We start from the raw sequence: 21505 nt of genomic DNA, 5'->3' as shown, positions 1-21505 counted from the left end.
GGATCGATTTATATCTATAAAATTATTGGTAGAAACTGATAAATAATATATGATATAATATATTTATTGTATTATATCGATTTTTAATGTATATTAAAATATATATAATTTTTCATTTTATTTGGTATTATTTTAGGGTTGGATTCGAACCGAGCCAAGTTTGAACTTGCTTGAGTTTGAGCTTGACTCGGTTTGTATATAATAGAGCTTGAGTTCAAACTTGTAGAAGCCAAGCTCGAATTCGATTCGTTTTGAGCTTGAGTTTTTAACCATTTTGTTATTAAAACGATGTCGTTTTAATACATATTAGTAAAAACAATATTGTTTTGTATTAACATTTTTAATTGAAAAATTTGACGAGTAGTTTAAGCTTTTATAGGATTGACTCATTTCAAACTTATTTGAGCTGAGTTCAAACTTAAAAATGCTCGATTCTAGTCTAACCCTATATTATTTGAAAGATGACTATTTTGTATACAGTATATCACAAACTTGACATTTTATATCGATTTCAAATCAAAACGACACCGTTACTAGTTGGCGGACGAAGACACAATTGGACTTAAAAGCGCGACAAATTTGATCTCTTTTGCAGAGCACAAACAACGGCAACCGCCATGGAAGCCATAGTTATGTACCCATCACCAGCTATTGGTCACCTGATCTCCATGGTTGAGTTAGCCAAGCTCATCCTCAGCCATCGGCCATCACTTTCCATTCACATCATCATATTTGAGCCACCGTACGACGCCGGCTCCACATCTACTTATATTAACAAAGTTTCTGCTACAATTCCTTCCATAATCTTCCACCGTCTCCCCACCATTACCCTCCCTCAATCACTCATCTCCTCTGCTAAAATCCCTGAAACCCTCACCTTTGAAGTCCTACTCCTTAATAACCCTAATCTTGAACAAGCCCTTGTTTCCATCTCAAACAATTTCAACATCTTTGCCTTTATCGCTGATTTCTTCTGCTACGCTTCTTTATCTGTCACTGCTAAACTCAGTATCCCCACTTATGAATTCATCACCTCTGGTGCTGGTTCTCTCTCTCTCGTGCTTTGTTTTCCCTCGATGCACAAAAACACAAATAAAAATTTTAAAGATATGGATGCCCTTCTTCATATTCCCGGCATCCCGCCGATACCGGCCAAAGACATGCCAACACCAGTGCTTGAACGTGACGATAAGATCTATCAGTTCCTTTTGGATGCCTCAATTCTGTTGCCAAAGTCAGCTGGAATTATAGTCAACACTTTCGAGTCTCTTGAACCAAGAGCTGTTAAAACAATGACAGCCGGGCTAGGTAATCTGATTATTTTTGCTGTATTTGTTTTCTCAAATTTCATAGAGTTAGGATCCTTTCATACTGTAATTACAATATTTTGTCAAGAATATTCATTCAATTCATAATTTTTTGCTAGGTGCTCCGGATGGCCCCCTTCCTCCGTGTCCACCCCTCTACTGCATCGGGCCACTGATTGTATCAAATAATCGGGGAGTTCAGATACAAGCCATGGTGGCAGCGGCGGCGGCAGTGGTGATAGTTATAGTAAGCCGGAGTGTTTGGTGTGGCTCGACAGACAGCCGACCCAAAGTGTTGTTTTTTTCTGCTTTGGAAGCTTAGGCTGTTTCTCTGTAGAACAGCTGAAGGAAATCGCTGTGGGGTTGGAGAGAAGTGGCGAAAGGTTTTTATGGGTGGTGAAGAATCCACCTTACTTTGACGAGGCCGATTTCAATTCGATTTTCCCAGCTGGGTTCTTGGATCGAACCAAGGAAAGAGGATTCATCGTCAAGTCCTGGGCTCCGCAGGTGGAGATTTTGAATCATGAATCGGTGGGTGGATTCGTGACTCACTGCGGGTGGAACTCGGTGCTTGAAGCAGTTTGTGCTGGTGTTCCAATGGTGGCATGGCCTCTCTACGCTGAGCAAAGATGCAATAAGATATTGCTGGTGGAAGAAATCAAAATCGCTTTACCGATGATGGAGTCGACTGAAAACGGGTTTGTCAGTTCAAGTGAAGTGGAGAAGCGAGTTAGAGAGTTGATGAACTCGAAGAAAGGTAACTCAGTTAGGAAAAAGACCGAGGCCATGAAAGATGAAGCAAAAGCAGCACAGAATGATGGCGGGTCCTCGTGTGTAGCCTTAATCAAATTGTTTGAGTCATGGAAGCCAAAATAATGAGTTCGTTATGGCTTGCTACATAACTCATTCTGTATTGGTGTTTGGAGTTCTATGGCTTCGGAATTTTAATTTTTTAATATACAATAAAAAAGGCATTTATGATTTTGAATTAAAAAAAAAACATGTGACAACGTATTATTTATTTATTTAATTATATATTTGAAATATATATATATATATATATATATAAAATATTATTCAGAAAGGAATTGTGTGGATTGTATTTTGTAGGAAGATGGTAAAATAATTTTTACATAGAGGGGGCGTTTGGTTTGAGTAATATTTTATTATCAAATTAGAAAGATTACTGAGTATAAATAATTACTATGTTTGATAAAATTTGATAGGTATAAATAATTATTATATTTGGTTAAAGGTAATAAAAGATTACTAGTAAATTATTTTACTTAAATACCCTTGAATATAATTATTTTTAAATATTTTTATATTATTTTTCATATTAATTAAAAATAAATTTATTTTTATTTCAAAAAATTAATAAATAATAATATAATTATAATAAAATCAAGATTATCTTGGTAATATTTAAATACCTAAGGTGAAGGTAGTAATTAGATTACCACTTATATTATCTGCTACATTAACATTGGTAATAAAAGATTAATGTAATCTTTTATTACTGATAAACTAAATAAGGAAATAATAGATAATTACCATCTTTAAATACAGAAACCAAATGCCCGAGAGAGTAAATAACATTTTGCCAAGTAAGGTTTTGTCTAAAAACACTTTTTCACCTTTAATTGGCATCCATAACACTTTCTTATTTAAATTCAAATTTTGTTTTAAAAAACTAACGATATAAGAATAAAATTGTAATTATATCATAAAAATAATTTTTTCTCAATCTCAATTGTTTTAAACACAATAACTTAACTTTTAAAAAAACTTAAAAACTCACAAATCATTTTATGAAAACTTTTCAAATCCTCGTATATTTTTAAATTAGTATATGCCCTAATACTTAAATATAATATTTACATCCATAATTTATTCATTTGTTCAATTTTTTAGGGTGTAATTATTATTATTTTTTTAATTTTGGGAGGGGAGTTGTAGGTTGATATTTCATAATTTTATAAAAGATCTCAAACTTTTTTTCTAAATTTTCCATCACCCCTAAAATTTTCAAAAAAGACCCCCAATACATTGAAAAATTATAGTTTACCCTTGCTAGACAATTGGACTTTTTATATAATTTGGATGTTAATTTCAAATATATATATATACTTTTGTTAATTTAGAGTTATATTATAATTTTAAAAAATAAAATAGTAGAGATAAAAGTAGAAAATTCACTTTTGTAATACTATTGTTTTATCAATATAGTTTAATTTTGGGTGAAATTTTGTTAATTATCCTCGGTTTTGGACTACAAAATGTTACTTAAGTCAATTTGGGATGGAAAAATGCATAAAGGTCAAACCTTGGGTGGAAATATGTCATTTACCCTGTTATTCTCTATTTCTTTGAGGAAGGTATTAACATTAAAAAAAAATAAATAATTTTTTTACCAAAATCTTTTATGGTAGACATTCATAATATCAGTAATTTATGCTGTCATCTTCTTAAGATTTGGCGCAAATTTATGATCCTTTAATTTGAAAAAAACAATCATTTATTGTTGTGGTCTAAGTACCAAAATTATGTGCAAATTAAGCAATTCAATTGACTTGAACCGGATCAACCAACAGGTGATCAATCATGTAATGGGTAAATGCAAGCAAACTGTATATTCTCCTTAGAAAGGTTCAACAAGGACTTTCTTGTCAAATCCATTTACATTAAAAAAAGAAAAAGAAAAACCCCGATAGACTTATTGCCATCCAAGGTTTAATTCAATTGTTGAAGTAAGTCTCGTTAACTTTCGAAAATCTAAATATCCACATGTTATCTAATTTTTGTTAAAATTTTTAATTAGTTATGAAGGTAAAAAAATCATTTAACAAGTAATATTAAAAGAAATAAAATTTTATCTCATTTTTTTGTTTTAGTTTAAATACTAATAATTTCTCTATAACCTAAGCTTTAAAAGCTTATATTTTTCCTGTTAGAGTTTCATTCTTTTCCCTTTTTTATCTGATAACTGTTTTCTAATCGATCTCTTATATCTTCTTCTTTATTGGCGCTCCTACCTGCCTCCTAAACAAAGATAAATCAAAGAAGACAACATGCAACGAAAGGTAGATTCATCTCTACCTTTTGCCAAATTGACATGTGACAAAAGATGAATTGGATAGACATATCTATGCAATGGATCTTGATCGATCTTGGCGGCACGCAACAAAAGGCAGAAAGCAAAGTGTTGCATTTGTTAGTTGATATATGCAATAGGCAGATGCCAGGGACAAATTTGCCTTCTATTGCGTGTTGCCATCTTTGATTCATCTTTGTTCAAGATGGGAGGGAGTGTCAACAAAGAAGAAAGTATGGGAGGTCAGTTGGAGAACGGTCGTCGAAGAAGGAAGGTACAAGAAGGAAACTCTAGGGGGAAAATGTTAGTTTTTAAAATTTAGGTTGGAGGAAAATTATTAGTTTTTAAAACTAAGGTGAGAAAATTAGATAAAATTTTATTTCTTATAATATTACTAGTTAAATGATGTTTTTACCTTTATTATTAATTAAAAATTTTAATCGAAGTCGAATGATAAATAGGTATTTAGATTTTTAAAAGTTAATAAAGATTACTTAGCAATAGACGAAACCTTGGGTGAGAATAAGTCTTTTGGCAACAAACATAAAAGAACTTTAAATCGTGGCATATCAACAATTGATTTCAATCCCAATCACACAAAACCAACTAAATATGCAAATACAAGTATATGAGTGATGACCTTGTACATATCAACATTCAAATTTTAAGGATAAATTATGAAATAATATTTTCGAGTAAAGGAGGGTCCAAGTTCAATTTAAGTTCAACTTAGTTTGAAAGAGTCAAACTTAAATCTAAACTCAAATTTGACAAAGTATTCTCAGAAGTAGGATATAATGGGCTCCTCAAGATTCAAACAAAAGAAATCAATTTATATTCGTTTAGAAAACAACAATGAAGTAATGCTGAATAATAAATAATTAGAAACACATTTACAATTATAAAAATACTAAGAGATTCAATTCACGGTATTTTTCTAACATTGTAAGTATCAAATATTTTTATATAAATAAAAAGTGTTTTCAAGTAATTAACATTTTCCAATTAGGGTTTGATTAAAAACATATATAAATAATATATATATATATAGATTTTGTTATTTAAAATCTAATTTCTTTCGCGAAAAGTGAAATGGTTAAAGATATAATAATCATTTTTATTTTCTAAAATTTTTAAAAAATTAAAATAAAAAATCTTTTCTTTTTTTTTCAGCAGCTAGTCTCTCCCCAACAACACACCATCATCACAACACCGTTCCACGTTCGCCCACCTAATCTTGTTGTCACCCGTAAACCAACAAGAACTTGGCAACGACAAGGAATAGAATGGTTCCAATGGAGACCTAAACGGGGCTTGAAATGATGAGCAAAGGCGCAATGAAGATGAGGCTGAGAATGTTAATGTATATATTAATTCCACAATATCGTTTGGGTGTTTGGCATTAATAATATTTGTATACATAGAAGATAGACTCAGTGTTAAGAAGTCATAAAAGTAACTATGAAAAAGACAGATCTAAAATTCCCATTCATGTTTGTAAAATAATTATCCAAAGGTTCTTAAAGCAGGTTGATTTGATTCAAACTGAATCAAGTTTTAAACTAGTTCAAGTTCAAATTCAAATTATACTTATAATACTTAGTTGAAAATTATTTGAATTGATATATAATGTTATTAGAAAGTTGCTATAGGGTGAAAAATATTATCAAATGAACAAATAAGTTGATTAAGAAATCAAACTTAATATGATTATTTTCTAATGATCACTAATCTATCAAAATTAAGGGTAAATTTAATTTGAATTGAGTTAAATTTAAAACTAATTTAAATTTGAATGTATTTATAATAACTGATCAAATTGATTTGAATTGAAATAATATAATAATCCATATATCTGAAAACGACACTAAACGGATTCATTTATTTAATTTCGTTTATCAATATATCAGCATTAAATGGAACTCATTTCAAGTGGGTGCCATCAAATGAGTCGGCCAATTTGGCCAAGGCAATACGAGATGACCCACCTTCCTTCATGGCCAACGCAGCTCTGTCTCTCATTGCTTTAACCCGCTCTCTCACGGCTTTTCCCTTATCCGACTCCATCAACTCACTCACTCGTTTCTCTAACTCGATTGCACTCACCAGCCCCTCCTCTGACGCGTCCACTGGCAAAGCAATCTTCATTTCCTCCACCAAGAAAGTTCTATTCATCTTTTGCTCTGCATACTGAGGCCAAGCCAACGTTGGCACCCCAGCACACACTGCTTCCAGAATTGAGTTCCAGCCACAATGAGTGACGAAACCACCTACTGAGTCGTGACTGAGTATAGCCTTCTGTGGAGCCCATGATTTCACTAAACATCCTCTATCTTTTGTTCTCTCTGAAAACCCTTCTGGTAGGAAACGATTCAATGCTTGGATCAGTTTCTGCTAATTTCTGAACTGTTTCATCATTTGGTGGTGGAGTACGAACCACCCACAAAAACTTGACTCCACTTCTCTCTAATCCATCTGCAATTTCTTTTAACTGCACTGTATAAAACACCCCCATGCTTCCAAAGCATAAAAACAGTACGCTTTGACTCGGTTGAAGGCCTAGCCAACTCAGACACTCGGGATTTTCTTTACTTCCTTCCTCCTTTTCACTCACCAATGGGCCTATGAAAAACACAGGTGGCGTGGAGTCGCCTAGTGCGCATTCTTTATTGGCCAATGCCCTGCAAGCCCTTTCTTCAAGCAATTCAAACGAGTTTACGATGAGCCCTGAAGATTTTGTCATGTTGTGGGCAGTATCCACGATGCACTGATGCACATACTTCTCACGATCAAGCATGAATTCTGGCATGTCTTTTGCTCGAATGGATGGTGAGCCAGGGACATCTATGTTCATATCATCTAGATCTTTCAAGTACTTGGTTAAGCTTCCATGAATCTTTGGGAAGTAAATGAAATAGGACAAGTTGTTTGCTCCAGAGGTAAAGTAATAGTAGGTTGCGATATTGAGACTCGATGAGACTTGGAACGAAGCGTTGCAAAAGAGATCAATAACAAAGGCTTTGATTTTTGAGCGATTGGAAATGGCCAACAGGGTTTCATGGAGATTAGGGTTATTGAGTTGACTAAGCTGGCAAACAACGGCTGGGAAATCCTTTGCAGAATAGAAAGCATTTTGAGGGAGAGCAACGGGTGGGAGGTGGTAGAAGGTGATGGAGGGTATGGCAGCGGAGACAACCGCTATATAGTCGTGAGTTGCGGCGGCTTCGAACGGAGCAGTTAGGATAATAACAAAGATTGAGAAAGAAGAGTGATTGGTAAGTATGAGTTTGCCTAGCTCAACCATGGAGACTAGGTGATCACTTCCTGGACAGGGATATAAGGATTTGTACTTTGCGTTGCGGTGAAGACACTCAGTCAAAGTCTCCTGCTTCTCACACGGAAGTTCGTTTATGTGACTCCAATTAGCTTCTAGAAAGACTTCTGTGATATTTTATAAGGATATAGAAATTTTTACCTTAATTTAGATTTGCGTATATATTTATATTATATTTTAAATATTTTTATTACTTTATTTATTAAAATATTTAAATTGTCATTATCTTTAATTTTGATAAACTGAAATAAAACAGTAGTATTATTATTTTTTTAAATATATTATAGAGAGAAAATATATATAAATATTTAATATCAATATTTAAAACAAGATTTTTATATATATTAGATAAAATTAAGTGAATTTAAAAATTTTAAATTAAATATACTAAATTTTTCTGTTAAAAAAGTATTTTTTTATGCTACAGAGATTCTTTCTTCATTAAAAAGTCAAAGAAAAAGATAGATGGTATATTTTTTTATATGTATGAGTTACATTAAGGGAATATTTTAAAAAATAAAATATTATTATAATATTTTTATTTAAGTTTTGAGATGAATGATATATAAATATACACGAAAAAAAAAGTGGAAAAAAATTTCAATTCCCCTATTTTTAATAAAACAACTTTCTGACTATTAGATGACAATAGACCTTCCATCTGTATCTTTTTTGGCTAGTAGTTGATGCATTGACGTGCTTTGTTATGGAAAAATGTGATTAAATTTTTTTTATATATTTTTATTAAATAATTATTTTAATTTTAATATTTATTTTTAAAATTAATAAATGAATAAATATTTATATTTTAAAAAATTGGAGAGAAGAAGACCTTTGACCGTAAATGGAAGTTTATTATAATCTTTGGGCATGAAGGCATATGATCTCACTGTATACTTAAGATTTCCAATAATTAAATTACCCACCACACGAAACGATCAAGCTTGGTCTTAGTCGAGTGTTTGGGGAGTTTCAGATACAAGCTATGGTGGCAGTGGTGATAGTTATAGTAAGCCAGAGTGTTGGTGTGGCTCGACAGACAGCCGAGCCTAAGTGTTGTTTTTTTGTGCTTTGGAAGCTTAGGTCGTTTATCTGTAGAACGGCTGAAGGAAATCGCTGTGGGGTTGGAGAGAAGTGGCGAAAGGTTTTTATGGGTGGTGAAGAATCCACCTCACTTTGACGACGCCGATTTCAATTCGATTTTCCCAGCAGGGTTCTTGGATCGAACCAAGGAAAGAGGATTCATCGTCAAGTCCTGGGCTCCGCAGGTGGAGATTTTGAATCATGAATCGGTGGGTGGATTCGTGACTCACTGCGGGCGGAACTTGGTGCTTGAAGCAGTTTGTGCTGGTGTTCCAATGGTGGCATGGCCTCTCTACGCTGAGCAAAGATGCAACCGGATATTGCTGGTGGAAGAAATCAAAATCGCTTTACCGATGATGGAGTCGACTGAAAACGGGTTTGTCAGTTCAAGTGAAGTGGAGAAGCGAGTTAGAGAGTTGATGAACTCGGACGAAGGTAACTCAGTTAGGAGAAAGACTCAGGGCATGAAAGATGAAGCAAAAGCAGCATTGAATGAAGGCGGGCCCTCTTGTGTGGCCATATTCAAATTGTTTGAGTCATGGAAGCTAAAATAATGAGTTCGTTATGACTTGATACATAACTCATTCTGTATTGGTGGATTGGAATTCTATGGTTTTGGAATTTTAATTTGTTAATATAAAAAAAAAATTTAAAAATAATAAAATTGAATAATTTTAAATTAAAAATAAAATAATACATGATAATATATCACCTATTTACTTAATTATATACTTAAAAATATATACGTAAACCATTAAAAATATATAAGTAAACCATTACTCGTAGGGAGGTGGTAACATAATTTTTACAAGAGAGTAAATAAAATTTTCCCATCCAAGTTTTGGTCTAAAAACTTTTTTTTACTCTTAATTGACATTTATAACACTTTCTTACTTAAAATCAAATTTTGTTTTAAAAAAATTAATGATGTCAGAATAAAATTATAATTTCATCACAAAAACAATTTTTTATCAAATTTAAACGTCTTAAACATAATAATTTAACTCTTAAAAAAACTTAAAAATCTCATAAATTAATTTTTAAAATCTTTTCAAATCCCTATATGTTTTGAAATTAGTATATGGTCTCAATAGTTGTAATATGACATTTATACATTTAATTTTTTCATTCTGTTCAATTTTTTGGGGTATAACTATCAATTTTTTAAAATTTGGGAGACATGAAGGGTTGTAGATTGATATTTAAAAATTTTATAAAAGATTCAACCTTTTTTCTAAATTTTCAAAAACCCCAAGAATTTTCAAAAAGACCCCCAATATATTGAAAAATTATGTTTACCCTTGCTAGACAATCGGACTTTTTATATAATTTGGATGTTAATTTAAAATATTTTTTTTATTTTTTTATTAATTTAAGATTATATTATAATTTTAAAAAATAAAATAATAGAGATAAAATAATAAATTCACTTCCTAATACTACTGTTTTATTAATTTAGTTTAATTTTGGGTGAAATTTTGTTAATTATACTTGGTTTTGAATGAAAAAATGTTATTCTAAATCAATTCGGGATGCAAAGTTCATTTAGGTCAAGCTGTAGGGGGAATATGTTATTTACTTTGTTACTTTTTATTTCTTAGAGGAAGGTATTAACATAAAAAAAAAAAATAACTTTTTTACCGAAATCTTTTATAGAAGGCATCCACAATAACAGTAATTTATGCTGTCATCTTCTTAAGATTTGGCGCAAATTTTATGATCCTCTAAGGGTGTTTGGTTTCACGACTATTTTATTATTAAAATTAGAGAATTGTTTTGAAGGTTGAATATTTTAATAATTAATAGATATAAATTATTATTATATTTGATAAATTAGATAGATATAAATAATTATTATATTTGGTTAGGGGTAAAAGAATATTAAAAAATATTAGTATATTATTTTACTTAAATACTTTTAGATATAATTATTTTAAAATATTTTTTATATTATTAAATATATTAATTGAAAATACGATTATTTTTATCTTAAAAAAATAATAAATAAAGATATAATTATAATAAAATGAATATAACCTTAGTAATCTTTTAATACCTACGAAGGAGGTGTAATCAGATAACTCTTTATATTACTTATCACTTCACTATTAGTAATAAAATATTATCAAAATTTTTTTATTATTTATAAATCAAATCAAATAATATAAATTATAAAAGATATATTATTAGAATAATATTTAATAACCCCTATCCAAATGCCCCTTGATTTGAAAAAACAATCATTTATTGTTGCAGACTAAGCACCAAAATGATGTGCAAATTAAGCAATTCAAATGACATGAACCGTTCAACCAATAGGTGATCAATCATGTCATGTGTAAATACAAGCAAACTAAAAACCCAATAGACTTATTGCCATCCAAGGTTTAATTCAATTACTAAAGTGACTCTTGTTAACTTTTGAAAATCTAAATAGTTACATATCATTTAATTTTTATTAAAATTTTTAGTTAGTTATAATGGTAAAAACGTTATTTAACAAGTAATATTAAAAAAAATAAAATTTTATCTTATTTCTCTATCTCAATTTAAATACAAATAATTTCTCTATAACCTAAGTTTGTAAACTCCGTCATTCTCTATATGGTTTAAAACAATCTTCTCGCGCTTGGTTTGATCAGTTTAGTACTGTTATTCAAGAATTTGGGATGCGACGAAGTAAATCTGATCATTCAGTATTCTATAGACATACTTCACATGACAAATGTATCTATCTAGTGGTCTATGTTGATGATATTGTTATTACAGGAAGTGATCAGGAAGGTATTGAACAATTAAAGAAGCATTTGTTTAGTAATTTTCAAACCAAAGATTTGGGTCCACTCAGATACTTTCTTGGTATAGAAGTCACCCAGTCTAAATCTGGAATTGTCATCTCTCAAAGGAAGTATGTATTGGATATTCTGGAGGAAACAGGATGTTAGATTGCAAACCTATAGACTCTCCTATGGATCCTAATACTAAGCTCTTACTTGGACAGGGGGAGCCGCTTGTAGATCCTTGGAGATATCGAAGACTCGTTGGAAAATTTAATTATCTCACCATCACACGACCAGATATTTCTTTTGCTGTTAGTGTGGTAAATCAATTCCTTCAGTCTCCATGTGACAATCGTTGGGATGTAATTATTCAGATCTTGAGGTACATTAAGATGACACTTGGAAAAGGATTGTTATATGAGAATAAAAGACATACTCAAATCTTTGGGTACTCAGATGCTGATTGGGCAGGTTCTCCATCTGACAGATGATCTACTTCTGGGTATTGTGTATTAGTTGGAGGAAATCTAGTATCATAGAAAAGTAAAAAGTAAGATGTTGTCGCTAGATCTAGCGCAGAAGCAGAATATCGTGCTATGGCCTTAGTCACTTGTAAGCTTATCTGGTTGAAGCAGTTGATCTAAGAATTAAAGTTTACAGAAATATCACAAATGTCATTATTTTGTGATAATCAGACTGCTCTTCACATTTCTTCAAATCTTGTGTTTCATGAAAGAACAAAACATATAAAAATCGATTGTCATTTTGTGAGAGAAAAGATTCTGTCTGGTTGTATCTCTATAAGTCATATCAGTTCAAATGAACAGCTAACGAATATACTTACTAAATCTTTTCGAGGGCCTCGAATTAATTTCATTTGTAACAAACTTGGTGCATATGATTTATATGCTCCAGCTTGAGGGAGAGTGTTGAATTAGTCCGTTTGATTCTGTTATATTAGGAAGGTTATCATATCATATATTGTTGATTTGATTCTATTATATTAGGAAGGTTATCAGTACATGTTAGAATATAATATATTTTTAGGGATTTGATTTGATTCATTTTCTGTTATATTTTTTCTGTAAACTGTATATATTATAATGTTCTGTACTATGAAATAACAAAAAAACAATATTCTCAATTCATAAGTATAATACCCGCAACTGATTTTGCAGTTACTGGAGCTCAACGACCTACTTACCCATAATCAAAACCTACAAAAGATTGGGATAAGCTTGAAGCTCAAGTGAAGAAGGAGGTGTGCATACAATTTAGTTGCTTTTAAATTAGTTTCTATATTTATGGGTACTTCACTCTCTGTCAAAGCCATGATTGTTGGTCACTTGTCTTCCAGGAAAAGGATGAGAAGCTAGACGGTGATGCAGCGTTAAACAAGTTTTTCCGGGGCATTTATGCCGACGCTGATGAGGACACAAGAAGAGCCATGAAAAAATCTTTCCTAAGAAAAAATTCCCGTTTATCTGTATTAATTCTAACCCGGAATATGCACGCTAAGCCTTCATATTATTTTGCCTATTTTACAGGTGGAGTCAAATGGGACAGTGCTCTCCACAAACTGGAAAGAAGTTGGTTCCAAGAAGGTAGAAGGAAGTCCTCCAGATGGTATGGAAATGAAGCAATGGGAGTACTAAACTCTCTAATCGAACATGACTGTAATTTAGAGTTTGATTTTTTGTCTGTTGAAATTTGTGATCACTTGTTGAGAGACTCCATTTTATTATCTGTTGCTGGTTGTGTTCCAATGTCTAGATTTAATCATCATGTACATTTTCGTTGTTTGCTTTTATATTTTAGAGGTTTGGTGTTGATGTTGAAACTTGAAATGAATTTTAATCTCGTCACTTGTTTGTTGATTTCTTCTAAAATTAGGGCACATACTATGTACTCTTCTGTTTTGCCTATAGAGTACCATGAAGTGAATTTCATTTCCCCTGATCAAAGAAAATTATGTTGATTGAAATTTCATAATAACCATGATAAAATATAATACTTGCAGATATAAATCACCATTTTGAGCAAGCGAAGAGCACCCATTTGACTACAAATTGAAATCGCTGTCAAATTTATTCTCTCACCTAAGGTTTGATTCAAGTGGACCTGAATTTCTGTTTGGGTTTTTTGAGTTTAGTTCGTTTTAAGGGAGTTGAATTCTAGTTAGGTTTAAGTTCAGCTATAATGTTAAATACTATAGTTAAATAAAAAATGATTAAAATAAATAATGTTATTTTAGTTAATTTGTATTAAATTTTGTTAGGTTTGTAAGTTTGATGAGTTGAATATTTATTTGTTCTGAGTTTGTTCAAACCGAGATTATTTTCGAATTGGAATAAGTTTGGTTCTGAATCCAGCCCAACTCTCACCACCCAAGCGTATCTCGGGGCTTCGTGCCTAGGTTTTGAATCGTGGATGCCACACATAATGGATTTGCAGATGGAGGCCGTGTATCTTTCTCTCTTTTAAAAGACCAAGAGAATGGATATTATATAAATATAAGTACTCTAAATTTATTGGACACCGTAGAGGTGACAGCACGGATGCAAGATTTCTGGTGCACTTTTTTATAATTAAGTTTCTATTTTTTTAAGGCAAAATAGTGTGTACGTTGTATCCAGTAGGACTTGTTATATATATATATATATAAATATAATTTTGGTAGGCTTATGATTAAATACCTCTCTTGAGGTCTTAGCTTTTTCCAATACACCTTCTACCGTCTTTAAAGAGAATAATTTTTTGGTACGGGATAAAATATCTCAATCTATAATTTGATTAGTAATAATGACTATAAAATCTATAGTTATAAGCCTCTAATGAATCGAGTTGTCAACTTAACCCATTTTTGGTAGGTCATTGTTTCAACAATCAAACACTTAAAAATCAATGGCTGTTACGAGATGAACATTATTTTTATGTTTGAATCTTGATGAAATATTTGATGACGAAAAGGTTTGATTACATAATAATTATATTATTGACAAGTTTATATTTTCCATCAACTCTTTATCAAAAGAGTGATCATGATATTTAACGAGAGATTAATTTTAATCTGTGAATAAAAAAATGATTAATTGTGTATTAATTATGATTCTATTTATCATCAACATGTAGAAAACTTATGAGTCACACACAATAGGAGTTTATTGCCAAAGTTTAAGAAGTTTTGTGCTTACTATAATATAGAGTGGATCACTACTAGTTTTTGTAAAATATTGCAAAATGGCCTAATATAAGTAAGGAGCTAGGACTTTTGGTAATCCTAGTTTAACTAGATTTCTTAGGTTTTCCAAAAATTTAGATTTTGATCTCTATTAATACATGATTTAGGTCTAGCTTTTTTTGTGGATTCGGGTCTTATTATAAATTGGTTTTAGTAACGTTTTAGGTTTCATGGATATTAGACTTAAGTGCGCTAAATGCTTACTTAAGGGCAAGTAGTAATGACACCCACAATTATGTTATTAAAGACTCTAGTGAACAATACTTATAAGAGAGATATTCTGAAGAGGACTTGATTTTGATATGATCTCTGATAAAGATAGTTGTATCTCTTTAAAAGCTTCATCGTCTATTTAAAAAGTGATTCTTATATAATCCTCTATGCATGATACCCCTCTTTCTCTTAGAATTTTTTATATTTATAGAACATAGATAAAAAATTATAGTCTTATCACTTACAAGTCATATTTAAATTAAAAAATAAACTTTTTATTTTATTATATTAAAAGATTTGATGACGATCTTATCCAGAATTATTGTTTTTTCATATTGATATGAAATAAACTTTAAACGTAGGTTGACAAGTTGATTTCTCCATATGGGGGACATTTATATATCCGTATGTCTGAATTGCTAGTCGTTATTTCTATAATTGATCATTTCTTTGAATGTTATATCCTAAATTTAGTCAAATAAGAGCTTTACTTTGTATGACAATATACAATGCACTTAAGGTTAAGCTCCATAGAAATGGAAACCTGAGTAGTCAAACAAATCCCAAACTTTGTTTTATTATATATAGTATCTGGGAACTTGTTGCCCATGTCGCCATCATACTTCTTGTTCCTTAATTTATTAGCACTGAGTATGGGTCGTGCTATGTTATGCTTGACATTAATGGAAAAAACTAATTCTAAAAAAATGGAGACCTTATAACACTATTGAAACTTAATTAGGAGCCGTGTGATCCTGCACCAAGAATACTATTAGATATACAAATAAATTATATAATTTTTTTTTTTCTACAAACAAAGGTGATAGTTTGTGATTAAGTGATACGATTATTTTTTTTTCTTATTTTAAAATCATCCAATCAGATATTACCATACCATGTTATACAAAAAAGTTAATATAATTTGTTCATTCATTTTTTTTTATTAATAAAGAACTTCGCCTGAACCGGATCATTACATTGGATTAGAACCAACAATATTAAATAGAACAAACCTCGAGTACAGTAACTGATCCCATAATTACTGAATCAGGAAAGTCAATAGTTTGATCTTGGTATATTATCATATGAGATTTGGTCTTATATATTTTTTTATATATAATGTCTTTTTTTTTATCATTTAAACTATCAATTGGAGATGAGTATTCCTCATACTTTACCCAAAACACCTGTGAAATCTGTATTTGAAATCCTTATATTTTCATTAAGGAAGACAAAATATAGTGTTTTCGTGAATATAAATTAAATTAGAAAAACGATTTGACAACATATATATTATTTTACTAAATCACATGTGGGTTCTTGATTTGAGAATCCCCGTTTCCTTCATGAAGACGAGACCTTGTGATTTATAAAAACCATGTCACCTTTATGTTCCAATACAGTTGTTAGCCTAACAGGCAATACCTACAAGCATTTCTTCTTACCCTTATTCGCTGTTTTGTATTATAAATGGTAGAACCTTGTGTAGAATTTTTATTGAGATAAGAATTAAATTCGAATTGAATCAAACCCGTCTAAATTCGAGTTTGGTTTAATTTGAATAAAACCAAGGTTGAACTTGTTTCAAAGGAATTCAAGTTCGGTTTATTTCAAAAGAGTTAAACTTAAGTTTGAGCTCGGTTTTATTGATTAAAACAATATCATTTTCTATTGAATTTTTTAAGTTTACAAGCTTGATAAATCGAATACTCTTAAAGTTTAAGTTTAAAAATATTAAACTTTTAAACTTGAACTTGTTTAAATTAAGCTCATTTTAAAATCAATTGAATCGAATTTAAATTTATTCTCGAATAAGCTTGACTCTAATCCAACACTAATTGAGAAAGGCTAAAGCCTCCCCAAGGAGACCCATCAAGTTGAAATTAATTGTTATTTACACTCCATATATAAATAAATTACCGGTGGTTTTGACTTTTTTTTTTATAATAAATTAAAATAGAAAAATAATATTATACTCACAAAGACTTTATATAAAATAACATGGTATCTATATTAATCTTCGTAAAATTTGAGGTCATAGGATAAAACAAATCCCGAAATATCATGTTGCAAGATTCATACATATTTGGGGACATCTTGTTTAGAGTTGGCAATTTGCTAAAAGAGAAGATGCAAACCCAAAAAAAAAAAAAAAAAAAAAGGGTTTAGATTCAGAATTTTTAATGTGAATAACAAACCGATCATGTTTGTATCAATTTATTTGCGAAATCAATCATGATTTGTATAAACATCGTGTCATGTTTGAGTCGTATTGTTCCGTGTTAGCCAATGAGGTTCAAACAGATGAATTGTCTACTTAACATTGTTGCCCATGTTTCCTTCATAAATATTAGTCTTTCCAGTATTAATTATGCCAAAGAAATGTCAGATCTAGATTTGAAAGTACCTGTTCTATTGGAGATGAGAGTTTTATTTTTAAAAGACTAAGAGACTATTTTCCATCCAAATTTTAGTTAAATTTCAAAAATGTATTTATATTAATTAAATAACTTATATACTTATTTGTAAACTAATTTCTGTTATAGGTAAAAGTAAAATTATTATTTTCTATTAAACCCTAAAATTTTAAAAGTTTATATCATTTTTCTGTTTTATTTTAGACAACTAATAATTTCTCTTCATAATAAAACTTTAAACAGCTAAAATTTCCCCGTTAGGGCTTTAATTTTTCAAGTGTTCCACCAAAATTTGGTAGCTCAACAGATCTAGCCTCCATGGAGAAGAAGATTCGATGAAGGATTCATAGGAGAACTGCCCTTCGTAGGTGCTTCTAGAGTCGACAAAGAGTGTTTCTTTAGTGCTATTGAGCCACTAGATTCTAGTGGATCATCTAAAAAATTGAAACCCTAGGGGAAAAATTGTAGATTTTCAAAGTTTTATTATAGGAAAAAATTATTAGTTTTTTAAACTAAGAGAGAAAAATGATATAAATTTTTAGGGTTTTAGGATTTAGTAGTAAAATGATGATTTTACCTTTATTTCTAACAGAAGTTGGTCTATGAGTAAGTATTTGACTTTTTGAACTATCATGGTTGTGCTTTTGAGATTCAACCAAAATTTAGGTGGGAAATAGTCCTTTGGCCTTTTTAAAATAAAAAGTTTTATACCTTTTATTTAAATGCAAGTTACTAGATCTATATTGAAAATAATAAAATTATGTGCGTATAATTTTGAATATTAATTAGATTATGTGTTATTATATGATTTAGTAATTTTAAATTAAATAATGTTATGTGTATATATTTTTGGTACATAATTTAGGTACACAGATGATGTATCATCATGTGATTGGATGTTACTGTATCTTTAATTTAAAATCATCTAATCACAAGATAATATATCATCTGTATACTCAAACTGTGTATAAAAAATATATGTGTAGTTTCATTGTTTTAAGTTAAGACCAACTAATACTCAACTTGAAAATATCTTTTGAATGATGTGAGATAGGGTTGGATACGAGTTGAGCCGAACCTGAACAGGGTCTAGCTCGTTTTCAATGAGCCTAAGCTCGGGCTTGGCGAGCTCGCTAAATACATGTTTGTGTTCGGCTTGTTTCATAATTTTAGTATTCGGACTCGGCTCACACTTAGCTCGAGTTTGTGTGTTCGGGCTTGGGTTCGCTTTGGGCTTGTATTTCAAAGAACAAACGGTGTCGTTTGTTCTCAGTTAAATGTTTTTGTATTTGAGAGCTCGGCTCACGAGCTGAGCTCAGCTCGCTTAACCTGTGTTCGTATTTGGGCTCGTATTCGTTTTTTGCTTAAAATTTAGGCTCATGTTCGGGCTCAGGTTCGTTCAAGGCAAGCTCGGGCTCACTCTCGTTGGAGCAAAGCTCATTTTGAGCCTAAACAAGCTCGCTTCGAATCTACCCCTAATGTGAGAGTTGATATACTAGATTAAAATTTACATGATATGATCATTTTACCCTATTTATTATGAAAAACATTATACACCCTTACCATTCAAAGCAAAACACTTTGCTTATGGAGTAAAATGCTTCCACCACATCAATCACAATTGAATATTTTTTCACAAACAGTTGTTTAATGCTATCAGTTTGCTAAAAAATGTTATATAAATATGTAATTAAATATTAATTAACTGGTGTAGATCATGTTTTCATCTTCTTCCTCATCCAAACTCCATTTTTACCCACCAAACCCATCCATTATTCTTCTTTCAGCCCCTCTTATAAGCTCTCCAATCAAACTAATCATGATTTCATATACTAAAGATTATTTAATCTAACTAGGGTTATACTTATCAGGGTTATAGATCAAATTAATCAGCAATCAATATATATATACCCAGGAACATCACCTAACTTAGGTCGTTTCTTCAAAATCGAATCAATCATATTAAATAGATCAAATCTCGGATGTGATAACTAATTTTACAATTATTAAAATAGTTAAATCAAAAGTTTCATTTTTAAATATAGAGATTTAACTCATGCTCCCTTATTATAATCAGCTGTATTTATAACAAGAGAAATATGAGCTGATAAACAAAAGAATTCGACTAATGAATCGAGCAGAAGAAAGAGAAAATTTTTGATGAAGATATGACTGAAATATGATATTCCAATTCTTAATTTATTTTCACATGCAACGTTAGAGGAGTTGGCAGGTTTTGATTCATCGTCCTATCACGTATAAATCGAGATTGACTTGTAAGTTAAGAAAATCTCTGATAAAATATTGGATCCTTGGGAGTAGTGACAAGCTTAGTGCTATAAGTATGTGTGTTTCATATTCTCTCTGCGAAATCACATGGAATCAAGCTTAATGGAGTCCATAGTTATGTACCCATCACCAGCCATTGGCCACATGATCTCCATGGTTGAGTTAGCCAAGCTCATCCTCAAACATAAGCCTTCAGTCTTCATTCACATCATCATCTTCGATTTACCCTACAACGATGGCTCTACAGCCACTTACATTGACAAAGTTTCAGCTACCATTTCTTCCATTATCTTCCACCATCTTCCCACGGTTACCCTTCCTCCATCAATCACCTCCTCCACTCGCCACCATGAGGAACTCACCTTCGAAGTTCTGCGGGTCAATAACCCTAATCTTCACCAAGCCCTCCTGTCTATCTCCAGAAGCTACACCGTTTCAGCTTTTATTTTAGACTGCTTCTGCACTACTGCTCTCTCTGTCACTGCTAAGCTCAACATACCTTCTTTCGGATTCTTCACTTCTGGTGCTGGTGCTTTGGCTGTGCTTCTGTATCTTCCCACAATACACAAAACCATCACCAAAAACCTTAAAGATATCGATACTATTATTCACATCCCTGGTGTGCCGCCGATTCCTTCCAAGGGAATGCCAAAACCAGTGCTTGAACGTGAAAACAAGGCCTATCAGTTCTTTATGGACACCTCGATGAAGTTGTCAAAGTCAGCAGGAATTATAGTAAACACTTTTGAAAAGCTAGAATCAAGAAGTATCAAAGCAATGAATGATGGACTATGCGTGCTGGATGGCTCCAGCCCACCGATTTACTCCATCGGACCATTAACCACAGCTGATGATCCAAGCGGCAGCAATGGTGTAGATGACAATCATGATAGGCCCGACTGTTTGAAATGGCTCGACTCACAGCCTCCCCAAAGCGTAGTTTTTCTATGTTTTGGTAGCCTGGGAGTATTCTCCGAGGAACAGTTGAAGGAAATTGCTATTGGGTTGGAGAAAAGTGGGCAAAGGTTCATCTGGGTGGTGAGGAATCCACCTTCTAAGAACAAAATGATGGCCATTCCGGAGCAATTAGACCCAGATTTAGATTTGATTCTTCCAGAAGGTTTCTTGGATCGCACGAAGGAGAGAGGATTAGTTCTCAAGTCTTGGGCTCCACAAGTGAAGATTTTGAATCACGATTCGGTGGGTGGGTTTGTGACACACTGCGGGTGGAACTCGGTGCTTGAAGCAGTGCTTGCTGGTGTACCAATGGTGGCATGGCCTCTGTATGCTGAGCAAAAACTGAATAGCATATTCATGGTGGAGGAAATGAAAATCGCTTTACCAGTGAAGGAGTCTGAGAACGGGCTTGTAAGTTCAACTGAGGTGGAGAAGCGAATTAGAGAGTTGATGGAGTCGGAGGAAGGAAAGTGTTTGAGGAAACAAACCATGGCAATGAAAAACGAAGGAAAAGCTGCACTGAACGAGGGCGGGTCCTCTTTTCTTGCCTTGTCCAATTTGTTCAAGTCATGCAATTTACAAAGAGAGTTCTAATGACTCTTAATTAGAATCATACGAGTGTTAATTTTCTGTCATTCTATCCATTTCAAGACTGTTAATTTGCTGATTGTGGTGAAATAAAGTGTCTCCTATGCCCAACGCTATTCGAAAACAAATGAAAGATAGATCTCAAAAAGGATATGAGAAGGTAGAACCTCGCTCGTAAATAATTTGTATTGCTTGATTCATT

At 31.8% G+C, this 21505-nt stretch overlaps 2 protein-coding genes, 1 long non-coding RNA gene and 2 pseudogenes across 3 annotated transcripts; 4 read left to right on the top strand and 1 right to left on the bottom strand.

Moving 5' to 3' along the window:
* Positions 1–617: 617 nt before the first annotated feature.
* On the top strand, positions 618–2204 carry LOC123197450 (annotated as a pseudogene).
* A 4120-nt stretch (positions 2205–6324) lies between these two features.
* On the bottom strand, positions 6325–7757 carry LOC123198036 (annotated as a pseudogene).
* Positions 7758–8615: 858 nt separating this feature from the next.
* LOC123198035 (UDP-glycosyltransferase 88A1-like) lies at positions 8616–9408 on the top strand. Its single transcript, XM_044612610.1, has 2 exons — positions 8616–8626; positions 8754–9408. The coding sequence occupies exons 1-2, from the start codon at positions 8616–8618 to the stop codon at positions 9370–9372; spliced, it is 630 nt and encodes a 209-aa protein (XP_044468545.1). The 3' UTR covers positions 9373–9408.
* A 3340-nt stretch (positions 9409–12748) lies between these two features.
* Positions 12749–13475, top strand: LOC123198261. Its single transcript, XR_006497991.1, has 2 exons — positions 12749–12859; positions 12956–13475. It is a non-coding gene; the product is annotated as an uncharacterized LOC123198261 (long non-coding RNA).
* Positions 13476–19857: 6382 nt separating this feature from the next.
* LOC123198033 (UDP-glycosyltransferase 88A1-like) lies at positions 19858–21309 on the top strand. Its single transcript, XM_044612599.1, has one exon. It carries the CDS (start codon positions 19861–19863, stop codon positions 21307–21309), a length of 1449 nt encoding a protein of 482 aa, XP_044468534.1. The 5' UTR covers positions 19858–19860.
* Positions 21310–21505: the final 196 nt, after the last annotated feature.

This window comes from Mangifera indica, chromosome 15 (genome assembly GCF_011075055.1).
Source record: "Mangifera indica cultivar Alphonso chromosome 15, CATAS_Mindica_2.1, whole genome shotgun sequence".
NCBI classification, from domain to species: domain Eukaryota; kingdom Viridiplantae; phylum Streptophyta; class Magnoliopsida; order Sapindales; family Anacardiaceae; genus Mangifera; species Mangifera indica.
Note: the sequence above shows the minus strand (reverse complement) of the source record. Positions and strands in the feature narration are given on the sequence as shown.

Excerpts from the sequence above, each read along its gene's own strand:
- LOC123198033 (XM_044612599.1), top strand. The coding sequence starts at position 19,861 with ATGGAGTCCATAGTTATGTACCCATCACCAGCCATTGGCCACATGATC.